Consider the following 26,211-nt stretch of genomic DNA (forward strand, 5'->3'; position numbering starts at 1 on the left):
CCCATAAGGAACTTGAACTGCTCCAGAAGAGCAAAAATTCTGAGGTAAAAACTCCTTAACCTTAAACAGTTTGCTCTAAAAAACTCTCTGTAACATCCTTAGGAATCATTTTGTCCCAGATATGTAGCCATGCACAGCTGTCAGGTGTCCTCTGTGCATCCATTCTTACACACATACACACACACACACACAGTACTCAACTACCCCATTTTAGAACAGGAATAATTTATTTCTATGAATATGATTTTAATAATATTCCACAAGTACTTAGTAATCAAAGTTTTCTCCAAATCAGGAAACAAAACAAAGTAATTAGCAAATATTTTATGTGTGTGTGTGTATATATATATATATATATATATATATACACACACACATATAATTTTTAAAAATCTCTTTCTGTGATTAGATTTAACTTTTAAGTGATGGAAGCAGTGAAGAACTCAATGCCAAAGCACATTTTGATAAGGCTTTTTCAGGGCAATTTATTTAGTTTCTTGAGAATAGAAGTCACACTTGCTCCAGTTCCACAAGGACTCCACCACAGTCTTTAGGATGGAGAAAAATCACTGGTTTTCCGTGTGCTCCTATTTTGGCCTCTTCACTTAGAATACGAATCTTCTTTTCTTTCAAATCCATCACAGCTGCATTTATATTATCCACCTTGAGAAAAGGAAATAAATAAGAACACATTTGAGATCATAAAAATACCAAATTATAATATCGTAAGGCTTAGAAGAAACTGCGAGCTCTCTGCCTTTGGGCAGAACCATTCTTAAACCAGCACAAAAATAAGCTTAATACTTCTAGAGAAGGAAAAGAAGTTGCTAAATTTTCCTAGGTAAGCAAGCACAATGCTTAAGAATTTTCACCATTAGTAAACATTTCTTACAACCTAAATAATGTATGCTACACTTCATAGCATGTTCGTCTAGCAGTATTGTTGACGATACCGCATAAATTGTTTTTCCTAAGAGCCTTGGGTTCTTCATTTATAAGAGGGACATGAGGCCTGCCATATAAATGGCCAAGAGATTAAAATAACAGATAAGAAGCTTTGAGCACAGTTTATAGAAGGTACTCAGCAAATATGAGTGCTTCCCTGATCTCCAAACTTGTCACCTGACAAACTGTCTGGTTATTACTTTTGAGATTAGAACTTCATATACATGAAAATCACTATTAAACTGTCACCAAAATGTTTTTCTCCATTCTAAAAAAATGCAAACATTTATAATTTTGCAAGTCTCTTCTAAAACATCTCTATTTTCTTCATACTTATTAGCAGTCTAGGAAAGGAGCAAATCTGTTTCTAAATACCTGATGGAAGAGTAATTCTCCTCTGTCTTGGAAAATCATCCTCCTAGACTTGGAACCCAGTAAGTGGATAGAAAGGGATAGTAAGAATCCCTGTATTCCTAGGCAGTCATACATCACCCTGGAGTTTAACGATCTAATAGCATTACAAACAATAATAAAAAGAAATCCAGAGAGAATAACACCCATGTACCCAAATATAGATTTAACAAATGTTCATATTTATACAATCTTACTTTCAAAGAGCCCAGGATTACATACTGGATTCTAAAACTGGTCAAACCACTGATAAGGATACTAAATGTTACTATAAATAAACTATAATTTCTTCAGAGTACATTCTACTTGTACATTCCTGACAATGTTTCTTTTTAAACCTGATAGCTATTTCAAAGCCATGCCCAGACTATGATGGTCATTTCACGCTATTTTGAAATAGCTGGTCTAGTCTCATCTTTCTCAGAACAGAAGGATTCCTGATAGCTTCCCTTTTTGTATCTGCATATAATGAATTTCATTCTACTGAATTTGACTTCTTTTTCCATTTTCCCAAAGTTAGTCTAAATTCAGTCTTTCCATTTAAAGATAAGTTAAAAATTATACAGTACATGAAAATTTAAACATACAGGTAGAGCTAAGAACCCCTTGACTACCACTAATAATACTTCCTGCTCCAGAGGTAACTACTGTCCTCAGTTTGATGTTTGCTCTTCCAAATCTTAAAATATATTTATAATCCTTACATATGTATGAAGTAGTAAAGAATCTGGTTTTGTCTACGAGGGATCTGGCCTTGACTTCTGGGAGATAATTTTTGTAACCTTGACAGGAGTGTCTTTGCCCTTGACTTGTGGGAGATAACCTATATAACCTGATAGGAGAGTCTCTGTTTAGGGTAGAAGCTGACCAATCTGGATCTTAAAGTAGAGCTGGCCATCATAGTCTTAGGGTAGGGGCTGGCCATGCCAGAAACCATGTGATTTAAGGTAGGAGCTATGGGTCACATGATATCAGCAGATCTGGAGACTGAGTTGAACCATGTGGGCAATCAATCAATCGACCATGCCTAAGTAGTAAAGCCCCAAGAAAAAGTCAACATTTCAGTTTGTGTGAGCTTCCCTGGTTGGCAATACTCAAGGCATACTGTCACACATCAATGCCAGAATGGTCACGTGTCCTGAGGAAAATGCGAGCTTTGCATTTAGAGCCCTCCCAGATGCTGCCCTCTGTGTTTCTTCCTTTGGCTGTTTTGGTCTGTATCATTTCTCTGTAATAAACCATAAGAATGAGCATGATCGCTTTCAGGGAGCTCTGTGAGCATTTCTAGGGCATTACTGAGCACGAGGGTGGCTTTGGAAAGCCCTAAACTTGCAGATGATACCGAGTAAGGGCGCTCTTCTGGAGGACCATGTGTCCTCTAAACGTCATAGCTGCTCGGGACTTGCAGTCTAACTAACATGTATATCAATTAAAGTTTATATATACACACACACACACATACACACATACATTGTGTGTGTGTGCATGTGTGTACAGGGGTACATGATGCTTTCTGTATGCATTATTTGTTTTTGCTTTTTTATGTAATATATCTTAGCAATTTTTTCATGTTAGTACATATAGGTCAACAACTTTTAACCTACTACATAGTGTCCTAACTAATTACTTTATAGAAATACGAAAGGTGACCTAATCATTCCCCTACTAATAAACATTTAGGTTATAAGAAGGGAAATCTGGACTCTTCTTAATGGTTAGGTGATAACTTGTCCTTCTCTAGTGTTGCCTATTGAACAAAAGAGTTTGGTGACAGTTCATGGACAAGATTCCACTGGCATTTGAAGGCATATGCACATAGCAGGGACTGGTGAAGACAGATAAAAATATGTTAAAGCAATATTAAAAGATATGGAAGACAGATTCAGATATTCTAGCAAAACTGAGCTAAAGAAAGAGAGACCAGATGGAGTGACAACAGCAATATTTGAATAGATAACTGATAATTTTCCATAACTGAAGAAAGACTTGAGTCCTCAAATTAAAAGTGCACCTGAGAATAAAGCAGGATAAATAAAGACAAACCAATACCTATACATATAATAGAGAAACTGAATAACATCAGTGATACAGAGAATATCTGAAGAGCTCTCAGGGAAAAACAACAACTCCCTACAATTGAACTGAACAAATTCTTACTAGTAGGAACAGAGACCAGAAGATACGGGAGTAATGTCAAAGTACTGAGGTAAAATTACGTCAGTCTAGAATTTTAAACTGCTAAGTTATCATTCAAGACCCCTGCTTACACACACACACACACACACACACACACACACACACAAAACTAAATGACAACAAAAAGGCTCAAAGGAGACATATCAACCAGCAGCAACGTGTGCCCATTATTGGGATTTTAATTCAAACACACTATAAAAAGTTATAGAAGAACAAATTTGCATACCTACTAGGTATTTCATGATATTAGAGGATTACCATTAATTTTGTTTTAGGTGCCATTATGAATTTGTATAAATACATAAAAAATGCAATAAACACATACACACAACTAAAATATTTATGGATGAAATTACATAACGTCTAGAAATGTCTTCACATTACCATAAGAAAAGGGAAGTGTGATAATGTGATGGAGGGAGTATATATGGAATAAGATTATCCATGGATTGATAACTGTTGAAATTGGGTTTTGGTACATGAGAGTTCATTATATGACTGTCATTTTTTGTGTTTGAAGTGTTCTGTAAGTTAAAAGAATTAAGGCTAACTACTAAACAAATCGAACTAGAATTTGTAATCTCTAAAATAGCAGAGGAAGAAAGAATTAAAAAAAAAAAGTTTCTCAATTCAATAGAAGGCAAAAAGGAGAAAAGAAATAAAAACCAAAAAAAGTTAAAAAGTTCAAGTACATTAGTAGTTATTATAAATGGAGACAGGTTACATTTATGAATTATAAAATGAGATTATACGAATATAAAAATTTTTAAATATATTTGTTGATTGAGAGAGATATACTTAAACAACAACAAAAATTTAGCTATATGCTCCTTTTTAGAATATAAATGTCTTCTAGGAGTAGACCTAAAGAAAACCACACACACAAGAAAAGAGTAAAGGGATGGATAAAAGATATACCAGGTAAATATTAACCACAAGAAAGTTGATATAGCAACACTAATATCAGATAAAACAGAACTTAAAATGAAACATACTAACAGAAGTGAAAACATATACAACCTAAAAACAATCAACTAAGATGATAAAACAATCTTGAATCTTCATGTACCTAACAGTATTGCCTTGAAAAATAAAAAACAAACTAAACATGCATACCTCTCAGTATCTGACACATCAAGCTGATAAAGATTATTAAGGATAAAGACAAGTTGTAATAGTTCTTTGAATATTCTGGATATGTCCTTTATCAGATATATGATTTGCAAATATTCTCCCCCATCCTATGAGTTGTCGTTACACAAAGGTTTTTAATTTTGATGAAGCCGAACTTATCAACCTTCTTGTTTATCATGAGCTTTTGGTGTCATATCTAAGAAACCATTGCCTAATCCAAGGTCATGAAAATGTAAACCCATGTTTTTTTCTCAGTTTTATAGTTTTAGCTCTTACGTTTAGGTCTTTGATCCATTTTTGGTTAATTTTTATATGGTATTATATAACTTTGGGGGTTTTTTTTGAAATGCTGTCTTAACCCAGTTTTGAGGCCCTGGTAGAGGCTGGTCAGCTCTCATTCTGGAGCAACTGATTAAGCCCGCATGCCAATCACCTCCCTTATCAGGCTCTCATACCCTGGGGCCAGTATGTGCCCACCTTAGTTGCTGCAGGGACAGGTACCAGACAACCGGGTACAGTCCCTATGCCCCAGAGCCCACAGAATTACTCAAATTAGCTAATCTACAGGGAGCCCATGAAACCTAGCTAAACCCCCTCCACTTGTCCAACTCAGCTACCTTCTACAGCTCCAGTTGCTGTTACCCTGTCCCCAGTACAACCCCACGTGCCCTACCTGGTAGCCTTCTCTCTTTTGGAGCTGTAACAAAGAGTTCTGCCTTTCACCTACCCAAGTGTCACTGTGTTGTGTCCAGCTATAAAAAGAATCTTCATATGGTGTGAGGTAAGGGTTCCAATACATTCTTTTGCATGTGGATATCCAGTTGTCCCAATGCCATTTGTTGAAAAGACTATTTTTCCCCCACTGGAGGGTGTTGGTACCCTCATTGCAAATCAAGTATGAGGGTTTATGTCTGACTCTTAATTCTAGAGTAGTCCATTGATCTCTGTTTCTATCCTTATGCTAGTACCACACCATTTTGATTACCTTTGATGGTAGTAAGTTTTAAAGTCAATAAGTGTGAATCCTCCAACTTTGTTTTTCTCTTTCAAGATTGCTTTGGCTATTTGGGATCCCTTGCATTTCTATGTGATTTTTACAATTAGTTTGTCCATTTCTGCAAAGATGCCAGCTGAGAATCTGATAGCAACTGCACTGAAACCGTAGATTAATTTAGGGAATATTGACGTCTTAACAATACTCAGTCATCTGATCCACGAACACAGAATATCTTTCCATTTATTCAGGCCTTCTTTAATTTCTTTCAACAATGTTTCATAGTCTTCAGAGTACAATTTTGACAGTTCTCTTGTTAAATTTATTCCTTAGTATTTTGTTCTTTTTGATGCTATTGTAAATGAAATTTTTTAAATTTCATTTTCAGATGTGTCTTGTTTTATTAATCCAGATACATAATATTTGCATTTTAATTAATGTTTAATCCAATGAAACTTAATGTAATACTCATATAGTTAAATTGAAGTCTATCATCTTACTTTTTTTCTGTCTCATTAATACTTTGTTCCTCCTCTCCTGACCTCTTGTTTAAACATGTATTTTCGTAGTGTTTGATTTTATCTCCTTAATTATATTTTAGTTATCTCTTAATTTTCTTATTGATTGCTCTAGAGTTTACAATGTATATTTTGATCTTATCTGAGTCTACCATTGCATGTATAATATATGAAACTTACAATAGTATACTTCCATTTGTCCAACTCCCATCCTTTATACTACTGTCATAAATTTTACTTCTATGTTATAAACCCTACAATGCATTTAAAACTTTTCAATTGTCAGTTGTCTCATACATAATTTAAGGTAATAAAAAAGTTATTATTTTAACCTACATATTTACCATTTCTGGTGCTCCTCATTTCTTCTAAAGATCTGAGTTTTTACCTGGTATCATTTCCCTTCATCCTGAAGAACTTCTTTGGTATTTCTTGTAGCACAGGTCTGCTGGGCATAATCTTCTTATTTTTGTTTAATTAAAAATGTTTTCAGTTCACTCTCATTTTTAAAGGATATTTTCATCAAGGTTAGAATTCTAGGGTGACAGGGGGTTATGTTATGTTTTTAAAGAGTATTTTTTTTTTTGGCCATGCCGCGTGGCTTGCAGGATCTTAGTTCCCCGACCAGGGATCGAACCCATGCCCTTGGCAGTGAAAGCGCAGAATCCTTACCTCTGGACCGCCAGGGAAGTCCCAAAGACTATTTTTTTCGAGCAGTTTTAAGTTCACAGCAGAATTGAGAAGTAGAGAGTTCCCACACAATCCCTGCCCCAAGAGCATGCACAGCCTCCATCATTATCAGCATCCCCCACCAGATGGTACATTTGCTACAGCTGATGAACCTACACTGACACGGCGTTATCACCCAAAGTGCACAGTCTACCTTAGGGATCACTATTGGTGTTGTACATTCTACGGGTTTGGACAAATGTATAATGACATGTATCCATTATTTGGTATCATACAGAGTACTTTCACGGCCCTAAAAATCCTCTCTGCTCTGCCTAGTCATCATTTCTCCCCACCCTCACAACCCCTGATCTTTTCACTGTCTCCATAGTTTTGCCTTTTCCAGAATGCCATATAGTTGGAATCATACAATATACAGTCTTTACAGATTGGCTTTTTTCACTCAGTAATATATGCATTTAAGATCCCTCCGTGTCCTTTCATGGCTTGATAGCTCATTTCTTTTTAGTGCTAAAAATATTCCACTGTCTGGATGTACCAGCTTATTTATCCACTCACCTACTGAAGGATCAGAGCAGCCCAAAGTCTAGGACCAATTTTCCTCACAACTAATGCAAAGCACTTCTGAATACTCTACCCAATGTCTCATGAATTACAAGGTCTCTCCACTATGGTTGGTAAGAACATGGCTTTTTCAATCTCTGTGTAAGGACTGTCCCCTCTAATCCTTTCAAGGAGTTCTATTCCCAGCTTCAGGCAGCATCCTCACACGCATGCACTGTTCACTATTCAGATGAAGAGCTGAGAGGCGTTGCTGACCTCTGGAGAATACTCTCCATGCAGCTCTCTCCTTTCCAGTCCTTTATATGGCAAACTCAGATCACCACGGCCTCCCCATCCTTTCTGCTCCCACCTCCTCAACGCAGGGAGGCTGCTGAACTTCACTTGGATCCTCCCTTCCTGCACTGCAGCCTGGAAACACTCTCTCCAGCCAGTAAGCTGGGAAACTGTAGGGTTACCTTGGTTGTCTTCTTTCTCTGAGAAATCAATGTGCTGTGCTGCCGGATGTCCAATGCCAAAAATTGTTATTTCATATATTTTGTCTAAATTTTTTTCTTTGAGGCTAAAGGATAAATCTGGTCTCTGTTACACCATCTTGGCTGGATTTATTGACAGAATTCTAAATTGGCAGTTTCTTTTCAGTACCTAAAAAATGTCACTACATATTGTGTCATTTCATAACTTCTGTTGTCTTGTTTTTCTCTGACTGCTTTTAAGATTTTCTTTTTATCTTTGCTTTTCAACATGACTGTGGTGCGCTCAGGTGGTGTCATTTGTATTTGCCCTGCTTCGGGTTGCTGGGCTTGAATCTGTGGGTTGATGTCTTACCTCTGATTGGTAATGTCCTTGTCGACTATTTCTTCAATGATTGCTTCTGTTCTATTTTCTCTCTTCTCTCTTTCTGGGGCTCCAAGTATACTCTGCTAAAACTTTTGACCATGTTCTACATCTCTCTTATGCTCTATCCTGTTTTTTTGTTCCTTCTGTATTTTTTCCTCTTGATTTTAGACTCTGGCCTCTGGAACCTGAGGACAAATTTCTATTGTTTTAAGCCACCAAGTTTGTGGTAACTTATTACGGCAGCCCTAGGAAATTAATACAATCACTATATATCCATATGGAAATTGAACAGTTAAGTAAAGGGATGGCACATGGTAGGAGCCAAGTTTCTCCCTACTGGGATGAGGGGTTATAGACAAGTAAGGGAGAAGGCTAGAGTGGTCCATGTGGTAATGGATTAAGGTCAGAGACATCAGTATGAACTCATGAGTTCATGAGCATGTCAAACAGACATCTTATGAGTTATGGTTGAATATAGGCATGCTTACAGATATATGTATATATACAGCATACACACACATAGGTCATTGCTCTGTTAGCTGAGAAGGCCTAGAAGCAATGACACCCCAGTGGCAACAAGCACATCTTGAGCCCTGATCTTGGTTTCTAATACCATTCTCTAGTGAAAGAAGCCAGGGCTTCTTGGGGAGATGGCCAGTTCAAGATTAGCAGAGGGAACACAGATGATGTGTCTGGAGCATCTTGCAGTGCCAGAAAATAAGGAAGCATGGGAGGAAAAATAAAAAAGATAGGGTATGTCAAAGGGACACAGGAGTCAACCAAAATGCCCTACTGGCAAAGCTGGAACAATTTGAGCAACAAAATAAAGTAGTATTGGATTATAGTCTAAAGTATAAAATAAATGTGTATAACTCATTACTAATATAAAATAAATGACTGAATAAATAAGTGATTGAAGAATAAATGACTGAATAAATAAATGGGGGAAAACAGAGAAATCTTCCATACAGAAAAATTCCAAATAATTTACGGAATGATCAAGGAGCATAACTCTCCATTCCTTCAGTTTTGGCTTCACACTGTGACTTCCTCCTAAAGATTATAATATGGAGAAAAAGAAAAAAAATCGTATCTTTACAGTGGAGAAACATGATGACACTTCTTCAGCCGGGAGCTCGAGGCCAACATCAGCAGTGGTAAGTCATGTGGATAGTATGTACCCCTGACATGATGTAATGCGAATGGCACTTTACCTTTGTGGTCTTCCTCCCCAAAATCAATAACCCTAGTCTAATCATGAGAAAAACATCAGACAAATCTCAACTGAGGGACATTCTATAAAAAAAAACCAACCAGTAATCCTCAAACATATCTAGGCCATCCAGAACAAGTAATGTCTGAGAAAATGTCACAGGCACGAGGAGCCTAAAAAGACATGATAACTAAACATAATGTGGTACCTGGATGGGATCCTGGAACAGAAAAAGGACACTGGAGGACACTGGGTAAAAACGAAGAAAATCTGAATGAAGTATACGTTTTAGTTACTAATAATGTATCGATTTGGCTCGTTAATTGTGACAAATGTACTGCACTAGTAAGATGTTAATAATATTTCTTTTAAAAAGAACCCAAAGAGATTAACAACATTTGTAATAAGTGGATCTTGTTTGGGTCCTGATTAGAACACATCAACTATAAGGACATTCGTGAATCAATCTAGTAAATGTGATTTATAACTGTGTATATGATGGTGACAAAAGATGTATTTTTGTCAATTTTGATCAATATGATAACGTCATTGTGGTTATTTATTTTTTAGAGACACAAACTACATAAAGGTAAAATGACCTGTGAATTACTTTTAAACAGTTTAACAAAGGAAGAAACGATAAAGTGTGACAAGATCTTGAAAACTGTTGAATCTGGGTGATGGGAATATGGGAGTTCACTACATTTTTTTCTACTTCTTGTATGTTTGAAATTTTTCATAATAGAATCATGACTGTTTTCACAGTGCCCTTTTGATAACTTCTACTCTACATATGATCGTGGATATTTTCATTATAGAACATTCTACTCAATTATAAATATCCACATTTCTGATATTGCATCTTATAATTTTTTTTTTTTTTGGCTGCATTGGGTCTTCATTGCTGCGCGTGGGCTTTCTCTAGTTACGGCGAACGGGGGCTACTCTTCGTTGCCGTGCGCGGGCTTCTCATTGTGGTGGCTTCTTTTGTTGTGGAGCATGAGCTCTAGGCATGCACGGGCTTCAGTAGTTGCAGCACACGGGCTCAGTAGTTGTGGCTCGTGGGCTCTAGAGCGCAGGCTCAGTAGTTGTGGTGCATGGGCTTAATTGCTCTGTGGCATGTGGGATCTTCCCGGACCAGGGATCGAACCCATGTCCCCTGCATTGTCAGGCAATTCTTAACCACTGTGCCACCAGGGAAGTCCCCTGATATTGCATCTTAATTTTTAGTATACTGCTTCTTCAGTATCCCTTAGTCCAAGAAATACTTCTAAGATTTAATAACTTAGATTTTGGGGGGAAATGCCTAATTGACATTGTACTAGCGTTTATTTCTATTTCTGTTACTATTTCTATCATTGACTTTGATTTTAAAGATCTTGTATCATGTCCATCCTTCTGTTTAGAGTACTGCCATAAAATTAACAATTTTCTAAGAGTGCTCCTAATGTGCTGTTTGGCAATAATAAAAAGAATGAAATAAAAACGTTTTAATTTTTCTGAATTGAAAGTAGATGCATTATCTACTCTAAGGGTATAAAGAATGCTTAGAAAAAATGCGAAGTAATTTGATTTGGGAAATTAAGTCTGTCCCCCTAAGTAATAAAAATAACATAGTCAATAATAACCCATCTAAAAAAATCTGCTTTTATAGTCCTTTGTACAATTACAACTGTGTATCATATAGCTCTGTAAGACCTTAAATGTCATTGGTGAATATCTGGGCTATTCATTTCAACTTCTTATCAGTTTTGGGGGGGTATGGTAGGGTGGGGACAGGCAGCAGGGGGTATTGTATCTGTGTCTGGGAATTTATTTTGATTTTCTCCTGTAATTTGGAAATTAAGAGTGACAGTACTCCACATAAAAAAATGTTTGGATTCTCACAATCAGAATTCAGAACCTTCAGGTAAATCTTATGCTCTCTTTGGTCCTCAGCTGCCTCATCTGAAAATGGCAATGCAATCTTGTTTGTTGAAAGACACGAAGTTGGACTAAATAACATCTTTTTAAAAACCTTAAGGTATGTAATTCACAGTGACCAAAATTTATGAACAAGAATAATGTGCTACTTTTAATGGTGCATATTTTGATTAATTTTAAAAATATATAGGCTTTTTATTTTATATAAAATTATAATAGTGCATATTGATACCAATAATGAATGAATTTAATCTTCAAACTGATATAAATCCATGGAAGTTAAAATTAAAAGTCTGAATAAAACATTTCTGTTTCAACTGTCTTTTCCCAAAAAACAAATAACTAAGTGAATTATGCAAACCTAACACTGTTCTCACTTTGTATCGTGTTCAGAAGGTTCCTGTGTAGTCCTGGGGATTATTTCAGAAGGGCACACATTGGCTTCCATACTTGCTATGTGGTCTGGTGGTGGCTATATAGAAAGTTTCCCAAATGCTGCTCTGAAATTTTCACCAGTTGATAATAAAACATTAAAAAAACTAAATATCTTAATTGACAGAACTCTTTTATTCCAAGAGGATTTCTCCTTTTTCTTCTCCTCTGTTTTTTCTTGGTAATAAAATGCCCTTTCTTTTCCAAAATGATGTTGGCAAGAGACAGAATTTTTAAAATTTTTCCTTATTGAATAACAGAGAAAGTTAAAAAACCTGATTAAACTGCCCACTTCTTTTGTTCTCTGGAAATGTTATCATTCTACAAAAGCCCCACGTCTGGGAACCGGTGATACACAGATCACTTGTAGAGCTTAGCAATTCCCTAGGGTTTACTGTAAAGCCGAAATGAGAATGGAGTTTTTCAAAAAGTAGAATTTTCTCTCTTCTTCATTGGAGAACAGACATTTCCCAGCACGCAGGAAATAAGTTACCTTGCTAGTCTCTCACCTTAAAGTTTTTTTCTTTCATAATCTAACATCCTTTGTGTATTTATACCACCATCTCTGACACTGGGGAGCTATACCCACTCACCTGATACACCTCCCCCGTAACCAGTCCTTACCCTGTTGCTGCCCCTCCCTCAGCAACGCTCGCTTCACCCCACGTGTCCTCCCCCTACCCCATCTGGTTGCTTCCTCACCCCACCTAAGCTCCCATTCGCTGGGCCTGGCCCCCTGCATCAGGGCCTCCCACCCCACTCCCCGTACTCAAGTCCTTGCCACCTTGCTTGGGTCCCCCCCTCCTGCACAGAGTGGCCCCAACGTGTGTACACCTTCCTCACCCTGCTCAGGCCCTGACTGCCCATAGCGGCCACCCCATCCGCAAGCCCGCTTGGCTTCACCTCCCCATGAGTCATCGTCTCCCCTGGCATTGACACACTCCACATACAGCTCAGGCCCCGCCTCCCCACGCCAGGTGCCCCCTGCACGTGCACGCACGCGCGCACACGTTCTTCTCAGGCTCTCACACCCTATGCTCCCAACATGCTTGGGACCCCACTCCCTGCATTGGGCTGGCCCCCAGCACTGCTGCCCTTCTCACTCTGACGCCCCAAACCTGGTGGCATCCTCTGCTCAGACTCGGACACCCTGAGCTGGAAGCTCCCTACGCGTGGGTACCCTACTCGGCCTCCAGCTTTCCCACAGCAGGCAGCCCTGCTCGCGGGGGCCCCTCAACCCACGTGGCCCCGCACCCCGCTCTGGGCTCCCCCGCTCTCCCCAGCAGCGTGCACTAGTGTTTGGCTCTGCTCTACCTAAAGTCTCCAGGATGGCACGAAGGGAGGGGAAGAAGGGGAAGGGGCCACGACTGTTCTTAATAGTATTTATTTTCCCTTTTGTTTTGGCAACTAGAAGGAAATATTTGACAGAACGAGTGGGTACACTAATCTTACCTTGAGTTTTCTCTTGATTCATTTTCCTTTGTTCTAACTTGCACTGTTACTTAGGTTTATCCTTTGGTATCTCATAGGCTGTATTTTGGCCAGTCACCTCTAATCCTCTGTGGGAAGTGCAGGGCACACATAAAAACGTGAAGCAGCGGGCAATCCTGAGAGGACCGGGACTTTTTTGTTTAGCTACACATCCCGGCACCTAATGCAGTGAAAGTCACAGTGACTCTGAAAACGCTTAACGACCAGGAACATAACAGACAAAGACACCAACCAAACAGAACAGAAGGCACCTTATCCAGGGTCCTGGAGGACCCCGCTGTGCTGAGTAGTAAGCCTTCAGTTGCTGAACTGCGTGTGTGGCGGGGGAGATGTCTGAGGGTCTCAGAGAAGGCTCCTTCTGGAAGGAGGGTGTTACTCAGAAGGTTAGGGCAGCAGCTGTTCACCGACCAGCATGGGAGCACTTAAGTATTTTTACAGTAGTGCTAATTTGTTGAATAAGTAAATATTTTCAGTGGCCTTCAAGGTTTTCACTGTGACATACCTTGCTGTCTAAGTTATTTAGCGAAAGCAGGGGTAGTTCTATTCGACACCACAACCTTCTCCTCAGGGAGAGGCTTGCGAAAGGTCAGAAGCACACATGCACGTCAGCACAGCTGTGCCAGACAACTGAGGCTGCTCGGTGCGCACGTCAGCAAGAAAAAGAGGGAACAAGATGACCTCCAAACTTCCTCTAGGGAAAGCCAAACACACGTGTATTTATCACCTTCCACCTTTCAAGTACCCCTCTCTTGAGTCTCCTTCTATTCACAAAGGCTAGACAGGTTGCCTCCTCTTGCAGAGGGAATGGTCCTGGTTCCCACTTCTGGCTATTTGAAAATATAATCGTTCTAGAGCCTCTAGAAGTTTCACACACATTCCTTCTGTTTAGAACACATCACTACATGGATGGCTGTAGCACTTGTAAGACGCGGCCATAGCCTGTCGGCTTCTCCTTCCCCCTGCATCTGGTCAGCCTCGAGGACTTGTTTATGACCAACAGACAGCGGAAGTGCTGCTGTGGGACTTCCGAGGCCAGGATGGAAATGCCACACAGTCCCACCCGGCCTTCTTGGACATTCACTCTGGCCGGTAAGGAGTCAGCAAGTCCACTGCCTGGTAAGAAGTCCGACTGTCCTAAGAAGCGCCCTCAGCTTGTGGAGCTGCAGGGATCACACACATGTGCTCTGCTGGGAGGCCCAGCTGCACACCCGGCGCCCAGCCAGCAGCAGCCACCAGCACGTGAGTAGGACCCCCGTCCGGCGGAGCCTCACTTCCATGTTTGACCGCAGCCACAGGACAGACCCCAAGCAAGAACTGCCCAGCAGAACCCTCCCCCAAACTCCCAACCCACAAAATCCCCAGCAAGATACAATAGTTGTCATCACACCCTGAAGTGTAGGGATAATGTATTATGTGGCCACAGAAACTGGAATGACCAAAGAAATATTTTCTGACGAGTTCTATCACCTTTGTACTTCCAGTGGAAGACAATTTCAGACCTCAGTTGTATTAGCAGGAGAGACTAGGTTACACTATGGTAAAATAATTAACTCTGAAATCTCTGCAGGTTCATTCAACAAAAATGTTTTTCCTGTTCAAGGATCGGTGAGGAATTCTGCTCTCTCTGGTGAGTTAGGGAACCAAGCCCCTGCGTGTGGTAACAACTTCATTTCACAGGTTTCCACAGCAGGTGACAATGATTCTCAAATGACTCCAACTTAAAGCATATCTTCATTCAGAAAAAAGTGTCATGCTATCCCTGCCAATACCACTTTTAAAAATTACCAACTAGCATAAACTGGTGGCCTCCAGTACCCACTTTCCATTTCCTCCTTTTAATTATACCAGGCCCCAGGTTTTAGCAAGGCATGTAAGTGCCTGACTACAGACTACACTTGAGGTCGAGTGTGCCATGTGACGAAACCAACGACAGGAACAGGAGTGATATGTTTGGTTTCGAGATCAGCCCCTGAAGATACCTGCCCTGTATTCTCTCTCTGCCTTTGGTGAGGCCTGGAGCTACCCTGTAAGTCATACATTACTGACAGCAGAGCTGTGCCATCAGCCTGGGACAGCTCATCTTAGACTGAGAATAGAAAAATAAAATCTACCCAGTCAAGACACTTTATTTTTTACAGAGAGCAGAGACTCATGATAGGGTGTGTGGCATACAAATGCAGCAGCTAACTAACCACTCTTCACAACTCCTCCTATCACCTACCTTCATTTTATACTGACAAACATTTTCATTTCCCCCCTTTAATCTGGACTTTTGAACTCACTTTTACATTACTCAACTTCCACTATTTTTTACTTAACTGAACTTCTAACTCACAGTGGCTTCCTTTGAAGGCCTGGGTTCTCTGATGTAGAACACAGACAGTATAGTGTGGGAGAGAGATGAGTGCATTCAAGGGCTGAGGATCCTGCTTCTCATCCTGGGGAGACTTAGACAAGCCCTCAAGTCCACTGAAACAAAAACTTGCAGCCAAAATTAACACCGTAAAAAAGGGATAGAGGTTAAATATTAGGCCTTGTTTAGCTCCTTTGTCTACTATCTTATGGCTTTCCCACCTGAAATTTTAAACTCAGCTAATCCAATGAAGGCAATCTGGCGCCCTGGCTAACAGTGCAGATCCTGGAATCAGAACAAACCTGGGTTTGAACCCCACCTTTGCCATGTCCTACATATGTGACTGCAGGCAAGTAAACTATTCTAACTACTCGCCTGTCAAATGGGGTTAATATAGCCCTCAAGGGTAGCTACGAGAATTAAATAAGGCGCGTCTAGTGCTTCGTATCCTGCCAGAGGACACGATGCTGGTAGTTAGGATAACCCGATGCCTTTCTATGTGCTTTCCTTCTGCCTAGAATACCTTCCTCCCCTTGTCCACCTGGGGATTCCTTCACATTCATTGTAACTCATGCCCTGCGATACCTTACCACCTCCTTGGCCTGCCAGGAGCAATCAATCTTTCCTTCGTTGCACAACTAAGAAGACACGTTAATTCTGCTTATGCCAGTGCAGTGTACGCAGCTGCCCCTCCTGACCGCGGGCACGGCCATGCCTTTCTCACTCACTGCTGAATCCAAGCCCTCAGTGGAGTACACGCGGTAGGTTCTCAAATATATTTGCAATGTAAACTGAATAAATCCTTGGGTTCATGCTGGAACCAAACCCCCCCTCTCTCCTGGATTGGGAATGAGGCCTAACTATGAATTATGTCATTCCTTCTATCAAGAGACTTGTCCTACCAAAATAATTTAAATTGAAGCATAATTGGTAATGCTGATATTCCAAAAGCAGTTATCTGAACATGAACATCTACAGATAAAGGCTCTCTAATGAGAATGTTCTTGTCTAACACTTCATGGTTTTTTTCAGGAATTGTTAGCAGATGCAACTGAGAAGATCTGAGAAATCACAGTCAGTAATTGAAAATGCATTGCCTTTGTAATAAGGAACAAGTTATTAAAATTTTAAAGATAGAAAATAATTATAATAATAGGCATGTATATGGAAATTCTTACTTTATAAAGTCTTGTCACTTGTTTCTTCTAATTGCCTTGTGACAGTGAAAGCAGTGTGTTCCTATTGCATGGAAGGTCGTACGTGGTCAATAAATACTACAGCAAAGACGCAAATCTGTTTTGGCCAACTTGAGTGGCCTTTGTATAGTTGAACCCAGACTTCAATAAAACATATTTTCATTATTATTTGCAGTTTTCTAGAGGGAAAGAGAATATACCTATAGATCCATCCTTGAAGAGAACCAATTTTACCATTTCCCTGAAAGAACTTAATGGAAGTTTCTGACGACAGCAGCAATATGTAGCCTTCAAAAGTAAAAGACATTTTAAAAGAGATATTTACAATACCAAGGATTAAACTAACTAAAATACCTCAATGCAGATGTGATGCATTCCTCCAGCCTTGTTTTTCTGCAGAAAACCTGCAATTGGACTGTCATTTCCCAGTGGATGAAGCAGCTCCATCTTGGTATTTCCCAGGTTGACAAAAACAACGGATACTCCATGCTCAGGAAGAGGGACCGTCTCACCTACCTGGGCCCCAAGAACGTTCTTATAAAATGCCTTGGCCTTTTCCAAGTCTGGCACTGCTACTGCGACATGATTGAGTCGACCAAGGTTCCATACCGGACCAGCCACTTGATGCGAGGGCAGGGACATGGAAAAAGTTCTTACTGTTGGAACTGGAGTTTGAAGTCTGGGAAAAAGCCCTGAAAAATGGAGCAGGCATTGAGATCCTTCTTCTGAGAATTGATGCCCTTCTAAAATTAATTTTTGAAAAAACAAAATATAATCATCTATGTAAAAATTATTTACATACCTTTTCTTTTTAATTAGTGAAATTAAATCAGAGTACATAAGTGAAAAAACATGTCAGAATTACTCACTCTGCTCTGAAATAACTGTCTGGAATTAAAAAGCTAATTCTGAGCTTTCTAAATTCAGGACAAAGGATGACATTTTTCATAATAACATATTTACCAATAACACTTAAAGGATAGCTGCATATCATTAAGGATTATTTGCTATTCTCTGCATTTTATAAAGGGTAAGTTTGAATGTGATAGTGAAACGACATACATTTAATGATGATAGCAAGCAATTTTCTTCTCTACCTACAACCAATTTTTTGTCTTACGTTCTGCAGTAAGTTCATTGAAGTTAGAACCATAAATACCTTTTTTTTGTTTTTATTTTTTTTTTGCGGTACGCGGGCCTCTCACTGTTGTGGCCTCTCCCGTTGCGGAGCACAGGCTCCGGACGCACAGGCTCAGCGGCCATGGCTCACGGGTCCAGCCGCTCCGCAGCATGTGGGATCTTCCCGGACCAGGGCACGAACCCGTGTCCCCTGCATCGGCAGGCGGACTCTCAACCACTGCGCCACCAGGGAAGCCCTATAAATACCTTTTAATGTGTACTTTATTTGTATGATTACCAACTAAGGAAAACATCTCATTATTGGGGGAAAAACAAGCAAAGATCAAGAGGGTACTTAAACTTATGAGAGTTTCCTCTGAGCGATTTTTTTTAATTGTTCTTATAATTTTGAAGGATTAGAAGCAGAACTGCTTCTAATGTGAAGAAACCTTTCATTTGGAAACTGAAGCAGCCTGCAATGTGTTCTCCCCATGTACTACTATTTCTTCAGTCCCCAAAATACTGGACTTTAAGAGCCAGGTTCTCCCCAGAATGAAAACGATATACGTGTACGAGGTCTAAATATAATCCTGCAAAACTACATCACTTAATAAAAAAGTATGAAACAGCAAATTGAAGAATACATATTTTAAACAAAGGGTTATTAGCTCTTAATGAAATAACACTTTAAATAGTACCTAGTATTACAGAGCTTCAGCTAACATAAAATTTTTGATAACAGGGAAATTAAAGTGGCACTACTTGATCTGATTCAAGACCATATACCTTGTTGGGAAGGCAGTCTCCTCAGCTGCAGGAGGATAGGCCTCGGGCGTGGAATGCTTCCTCACCAAGAGATAAAGAGCCCACAGCCTGAGTGGCTCTTATCACCTCGTGGGGACTCTCCCTCTTTCAGAATCAATAAATGCTCCTTTGTCTCTGCTTAGAGCATGACTGTCACAAGGCCAACTCCATTGTCACACCTGTCCTCCACAGGGAGGGGACAGGGTTCCTTGGACTGTGGCAAAGGGGAGCGTGTACAGGCAAATTGTCCTGCTCTGGCCACTGGGAGAGGCCCGCTGGCTGGGGGGGACTGACACCCAATACTGAGGTCATCCAGCTCTGTCTCTTCTCTACGCACTGTCCCACCCGGTCTTGTGTTCTCCTTGGTGACTCCGGTTCTTTGGAATCATTGTGTCATCATGAAATTCAAGTGTACTCCAAACCAGTACACACATACATAAATGTACCATTGAAATCAAATTTTATAAAAAGAATACCTAATCCTTACTAGATGTGATGTGCTCTAATATTTTCTGTTCTATTGTATTTTATTTTAGCTTTTTAAAAAATACTGGTACTATCCACTAAATATCTACCTTGCTGGTTTGTTGTGAAAATTAGATATTTGATGTAAAAAATATAATACTACAGTGCAAGACATTTGTAACAGGTGTACAGTAAATTCAGCCATTTTTAGTGTTAATGACACACGGGGACTGTTTGCTGGTTGAGTGGCATGCAGGGTTCTGTGGAGACCAAGAAACCATCTGAAGGGCATGGTGGCAGTGAATTTTAAAAATGCTAACAACCAACAAAACCATCAGTCAGACTGCTCTTCCCTTCCTTCCTTGCATCTCTACTATGTGTGCAATTTGCAATGAAATTTCAATATAGAATGTATCTGTAGTAAAAAAAAAACAAAAACTGGAGATACAGTCAATGAGCTGTAGAGTAAAGTGTTGTTTGCTCTGTGAAACTTTAAGAGTATATCAAACAGTGAGTCTGGGTATTTCTGAATTCTCCTTGCCAGTGATAACTTTACAAGAGATGGGGCAGCGGGAGGTTCTCTGGCAGGCATTCTATTGCCAGCAATGGAACATATGGCAATGTCAAGGAGTAAATTACAATACGTCCAAGTGAAGGTTAAGCTTTATATCCTATGCCAGTTTGATTTAGGGACATTCCAAAAACTCTGGCACTGAAAAGGAAGCCCAAGCAACTCATGCTATTAGAAGCCTCACTACAGTCTTTCTCCATAACTTCCTTATCATTTGGAAATGAGAGGAGGGAACAGTTTACAAGAATGACTGATACTTTTTCCTTTTAACAGAACACAAAATCTTCTTTGTATGTTCGGAAAATAGAAAAATAATAACATCTTTATATAATGTAAAAATCAAGATTTTATGGCCATATTTTAGTTGATCTTACTTCTAGAAGTGTAAACTAGTTTGTGAAAGGAAACATCACTTTATTGATTTTATTTGGTCCCTAAAGCATATATTCTAGGAATAGGACAAAAATAAATATGATGATACTGGTGAGAATTCAATAATTCCACTTCTTTAAAATGAAGGGTAGGGGACTTCCCTGGTGGCGCAGTGGTTAAGAATCCACCTGCCAATGCAGGGGACACGGGTTTGAGCCCTGGTCCGGAAAGACCCCACATGCCGTGGAGCAACCAAGCCACAACTACTGAGCCTGTGCTCTAGAGCCCGCGAGCCACAACGGCTGAAGCCCGCAGGCCTAGAGCCCATGCTCCATAACAAGAGAAGCCACTGCGATGAGAAGCCCACGCACCGCAACGAAGAGTAGCCCCCCCCACCGCAACTAGAGAAAGCCCGCGCACACCAACGAAGACCCAACACAGCCAAAAGTAAATAAATTATAAAATGAAGGGTAAAGGATATAAAAATGGCCAAAAAGCACATAAGGTATTCAACATCATTCGCCATCAGTGAAAAGCAAATCAAAACGACAATTAGGTATTACTTTACACCCACAAAAAAAAGTGTTAATGAGGAGTCTATGAGTGAAATGTGAAATCCTACAGACCAAGCAAATTGGGGTAAGAAACAGAATAAAGGGGTTACAGTGATATAGATCCTTACAGATACTTTAAAAATTGTGTCGCTGAAAAAAAAAAATTGTGTTGCTGAAGAATTTGTTGTGAACTGAACTTTAAAAATATTAGTTTCTCCTTTGACTTTTGCCAACTTTTAAAAGATATTTTTATTTCAGATTGCACCCCAACTATAGGAATCCACAGCTTTTTAGTTTTAGGTTTCTCTCAGAAAGTACAATAGAACTACATTACTTTGAACTCCATAATGTGCAATTCGTGACTATTCCAAAAAGGATTACTTCCCATGAATAAACTACAATGTATACATGTGTGTGAATAAAGGTATGAGATACTTAAAAATAGGAGTGTTAAAAAAAAAACAGGATTGTAAAGATGAACAACTAACTTTCACTCACGTCAGGAATCTGATGTACAAGAAATGGATATGTTACCAAATCTGGTATGTAGATTAACTCTAATTTCAACTTTCTTTCAATATTGTTTCTTGCTAAATACTTTTAGTGCCTTGACTTAAAAATAACATTGCATTCCTTTCCATTCAGATTGTTTTTATGTCAGGCCAGGCTTTCTCGACATCGACTCCAAGTAAGAAAAGGTTTAGCTGCAAGGGTCTATACTCAAACACATTAAGGGTACTTACTGTTTAAAGAAATTATATGTTAAATTTGTACATAAAGTGTCATAGAATGTGAATAATCATTTGTAATGAGGTTTTCTTAACAGAAATATTGAGATATTATATTGAGATATAATTTATATACTATAAAGTTTACCCATTTGAAGTGTCCAATTCTGTTTTTTGTATATTTGCAAAGTTGTGCAGTCTTCACATAATCTAATTTTAGAACATGTAATAAGTGTTTTTTTAAAATGAATTTATTTATTTATTTATCACTGTGTGGGGTCTTCCTTGCTGCACGTGGGCTTCTCTAGTTGCAGCGGGCGGGGGGTGCACGGGCTTCTCATTGCGGTGGCTTCTCTTGTTGCGGAGTACAGGCTCTAGGTGCACGGGCTTCAGTAGCTGTGGCTCACGGACTCTAGAGCGCAGGCTCAGTAGTTGTGGCGCATGGGCTTACCTGCTCTGCGGCATGTGGGATCTTCCCGGACCAGGGCTCAAACCCGTGTCCCCTACGTCGGCAGGCGGATTCTTAACCACTGCGCCACCAGGGAGGCCCCTGTAATAAGTTTTTAAGTTTGAATTTTTGCACATCTGGTTTGAGGAGACAGACATACTTAGAAAGTCGTTCATCACAAGTGCCTTCAAGTTAGTTTGGTAAGAAACCCATTCATTTTCAGCATTCGACCAGAGGCACCATACACGTATTTTCATCCTGTTTAAAACTATGATTAGGAATCATTTTTTACTCATTGCAGTTAGTAAACAGACAACAGTTCTGTTACCCCACTTCCACATGACTCCATCATAGATCTATCCTCACAGTCATGTAACTTGGCCACTCTTGTCTTTAACAGGTTCAGTTTCCATTTTCAAAACTAACTTTTTTCACAAAACCAATCCTTTGCAAGCCAAACTGGAACAAATTGTGTGTGTTTAACCTGATTTGTTTTTCTGAGCTTCTCCTGTTTTTCTGCTAGTTTCATGTTCCTTAAAAGTGGGGTCATAACATAAAATTACCATTTGACCCAGCAACCCACCTCTGGATATATACCCAAAAGAACTGAAAGCAGGAATTTGAAGAGATATTTATATATACCCATTTCCTAAGTGTATATTCACAAAAGCCAAAAGGTGGAAATAACCCGTATCCATCAACAGATGAAAAGATAACTAAAATATGGTCTACGCATACAATGGAATATTAGTCAACCTTAAAAAGGAATGAAGTTCTGACATATAACACAACATGGGTGAACCTTGAAAACATTAAGCTAATGGAAACAAGCCAGTCACAAAAGGATACACATTGTATATAAATTGTATACACATTCCACCTATAACAGGCACCTAGGGTAGTCACACTCAGAGAGAGAAAGTAGAATAGTGGTTACCAGGGGCTAGGGTTTGGGATAATGGGAGAGTTATTGTTGAATGGGTACAGAGAGGTTCAACTTGGAATGATGAAAAAGTTCTGGAGATGATGATGGTTGCACAATATGAAGGTACTTAATGCCACTGACCTGTATACCTAAATATGGTTAAAACTGTAAATTTTAAGTTAGATATATTCAACCACAATGAAATAAAAAGTGGAGTCATCTAAGGTTCAAGCCTCTAAAATAGGATAGATCAAAGCCAGCCTTTGGAATACACTATTTTCATTTTGCTTTTCCTTTATGCAAAGATGTGCATAAAAGTTACAAAAGAAACATGCATCTTTATTAGTATTCAGTTCTTGCAATACATATATGACTTGGAAGTTATATTCCCTTCCCCTTAATTTCCCCCCAACAACTACTGAATAAAAGTATTTCTAAAAATACACATGTAAAAATGCCTCTTCTCTAATATTCAAATTATTATTTATATGTTCACCTTCAGGTTTTGTGTGTAAGTATAAGAGGTAGCACGCTTTATGGTTAAGAATGTGGGCTCTTGTGCTAGACTGCTCTGGTTCAAATCTTGATGCTACCATTGGTGTGTACCTCAGGCTAGTTACCCTCTCTGTGCCTCTGTTTCTCATATAGGAAGATAATACCTACCTCATAATATTGTCATGAGACTAAAACGAGTATTACATACAAAAGGTTTAGAAAAGTGCCCGGCACAAAGTACATTATAAATTCCAAGGATTATCATTACTGTCACTTTTAAAAAGGTTACATCAATAACTTGCTTATAAACGTAAGCATCTCTGACTTCTAATGCATTTTATGTTTTTAAAGGAAAAAGTTGATTGTGCACCTACCCTATACACAGTACTGCTCTTACGTTCAAACTCTTATTTAATAACTAAAGAATTGTTTGTATTTGGAGAATGTTTTGGCACACATAGTGCTCCTGTAGTCACTGTTTCATTTCATCAATCCATAACTTACTACTTTTTATGACAAGGAGATTACTCTTCTTTCACTCTTGAAAATCTACTCATGTGGGCTCTGATTTTAGAACATTGTTGACAGTATTTCAATATTTAGTGACTACTGACATCCTCATGGAATAATGCTGCTGGAAGCTATTATAAGCATAGTACTCTTTTCACTTTTTGATACAGGAATACTGATTTACAATTTTTCCAAGTTGAAATCAGTTGCTTTAGTAGCCCTCTAATCCGCCCACACTGCTCATGACTGTTGTTTCATCTTGGGTACTCTTTTTAATATCTTATAGAAGTTATTACCCCCAATGCAGATATGGCCCAGTCTCTAGGCATTCTCCATACTGCTGGGATCTTTCATGGGTGTAGGACAGATCCCATGGCATAACATCTCGCTGATCTGACCTCTCCCAATAAAGACGCACAGGTTAATTTTGTCATTACTTTTACGCAACAATGCTACCACACAATCTTGCCTATACAAACTGTGATCACAAATTCTGAAGCAGGAGTGTATCATGGGGTGGCCCAGCTCTGCCTATTAGTCTCAATGGCCATAAATTAGAGAGAATAGTAATAGTTCAGTGAGTACTTCAGATTTTTCCCACTTAGAGAAAAAAAATAGACCTGATTAATTTCCTTGCAGGTCACACTGAGTGGCAAAGCTGGATCTTAAGCCTAGGTCTGTCTGACAACAAACTTGATGTTGTGCAACTATGATATTTAATTTTCTCATCCCTCTGACATTCTTTACCATTCTTTGGTTCTCAGTTTTTAATATCTTCAGTTCTATGAGCAATGTCTATTTTCTAAGAGACAGCTTTCTAAGAGATGAGATGACTGTTTTATGAGTTCTTTTGAAAAGGGCTATTGCAACGGTATGTGAGCTCAGATGCTGCCTTGTATTTTACCAAGGAGAGGAAAGAGGGGCCAGGAGGGCATGTTATTATCAAACCTTGAGTATCACCTATTAATTAGAGATTAATTTTTAATAAGTTGTGCTCAGCCTATTGTTATATTTTTTCCTGTATACATATCACCTCTTTAAACGGATCCACAGCTGAGACAGCTACAACTATTACGGCACATTTTGCGTGGTTCTCATCACATAGCCCTGGTCACTTGCAATGACAGATGCATAAGACATTTTGTGCCTGGTAAGAAAGACTACAGAGATCAATAAATAAAGAACATGTTCAGTTTGAGACGGGACTTCGAAAGACGACTTGAACTGTCAGTTTGAATAGGTGGAACATACAGCACTTTCTAGGAGAGAAACGTAACATTATTGAAAGTTCATCCCCTTAAACACTTTCTTAAGGTGCTCAGCTGAAGGATTTGTCACGAACGTTCAGGAGTAACTCAGAGACGTCACCACTCGGCACTTCTTTCCTAACAGGGAATTTCAGATTAAGGGAAATAGTTGCCCCTCTGATGAAGGATGAAGAAAAGAAAAAGAGAAAGAGGAGAAAGTAGATGGACTGGGGTGACAGAAAACTTGAGGCTACTTTTTTTAATGGTGGTGTAGAAAACTCAAGGAAACTTCCAATCAGTCTACTGCTTTCTTCCCTGATTTTATACAAAATAAGGAATATCTTAGGCCATGTGGGAGAAAACGCTCCTTCCGTATTCTTTACACAACTGACCTTCCAGAGTTCTCAGCAGGATGCTGGCCGAGCCCAGAGTTCAGCCTGCGTTTTCACAAGGCTTGTCCTTCCTCTGGTTTCTCCCCCGTCTCTCACGGGGTGCGGTAAACACAGCCTCACTGTCCCTCTGCCATTTACTGCATTTACTTCTGGTCCAGCCTTGCTGCCCCACAGCCGGGTGCCCTCGCCTCCGGGGCCACTCAGAGAAGTGGTGACTGTGACACGCAAACACACAAGGAAAACCCCATGCTAACCCAGTCGTGCCTGGAAGGCTGGCTCGCTCTGTCTAAAGGTGCTGACAGCGGCCAAGGAATGCATCTCGAGGGCAGAGCGCAGCAGACCCAGGAGCGCTGGCCACGGAGCGGCCTCCTCTGGCCCTGGCGTCCCGTCCCGCACACCCCACCCTCGGACAGCCCCGAGCCCGGAGTATTCACCTACGGCGCTCGCAATCGCCGCCTTCAGCACACGCGCCATCTTGGAAAGCGTTAGCTAATTCCCGACGTACACTTGCGTCGGAAGGGCGAAGGCGCGGCGGGGGGCGGGACAAGAGCCCGAAGGGGCGGGGCAGACAACACTAGGGGGCGGGGCGAGATCCTGGGGGCGGGGCAGACGAGGCTAGGCGACGTGACAAGTGGTGCTGCGTTCCCGTGGGTGTTGGGAGCGGGTCCTACAAAACAAAAAGTT

The 26,211-nt window shown here is 39.8% G+C and overlaps 1 protein-coding gene across 1 annotated transcript; it reads right to left on the minus strand.

Moving 5' to 3' along the window:
• Window positions 1-404: 404 nt before the first annotated feature.
• MCEE (methylmalonyl-CoA epimerase) lies at window positions 405-26,008 on the minus strand. The gene is made up of 3 exons (XM_029239078.1): window positions 25,962-26,008; window positions 17,252-17,589; window positions 405-663 (listed from the first exon to the last, which is right to left on the minus strand). Exons 1-3 carry the CDS (start codon window positions 25,999-26,001, stop codon window positions 511-513), a joined length of 531 nt encoding a protein of 176 aa, XP_029094911.1. The 5' UTR covers window positions 26,002-26,008; the 3' UTR covers window positions 405-510.
• Window positions 26,009-26,211: the final 203 nt, after the last annotated feature.

The sequence above is a fragment of the Monodon monoceros genome, unplaced genomic scaffold (assembly GCF_005190385.1).
Source record: "Monodon monoceros isolate NGI ecotype Baffin Bay Population unplaced genomic scaffold, NGI_Narwhal_1 Super_Scaffold_21, whole genome shotgun sequence".
Taxonomy (NCBI): domain Eukaryota; kingdom Metazoa; phylum Chordata; class Mammalia; order Artiodactyla; family Monodontidae; genus Monodon; species Monodon monoceros.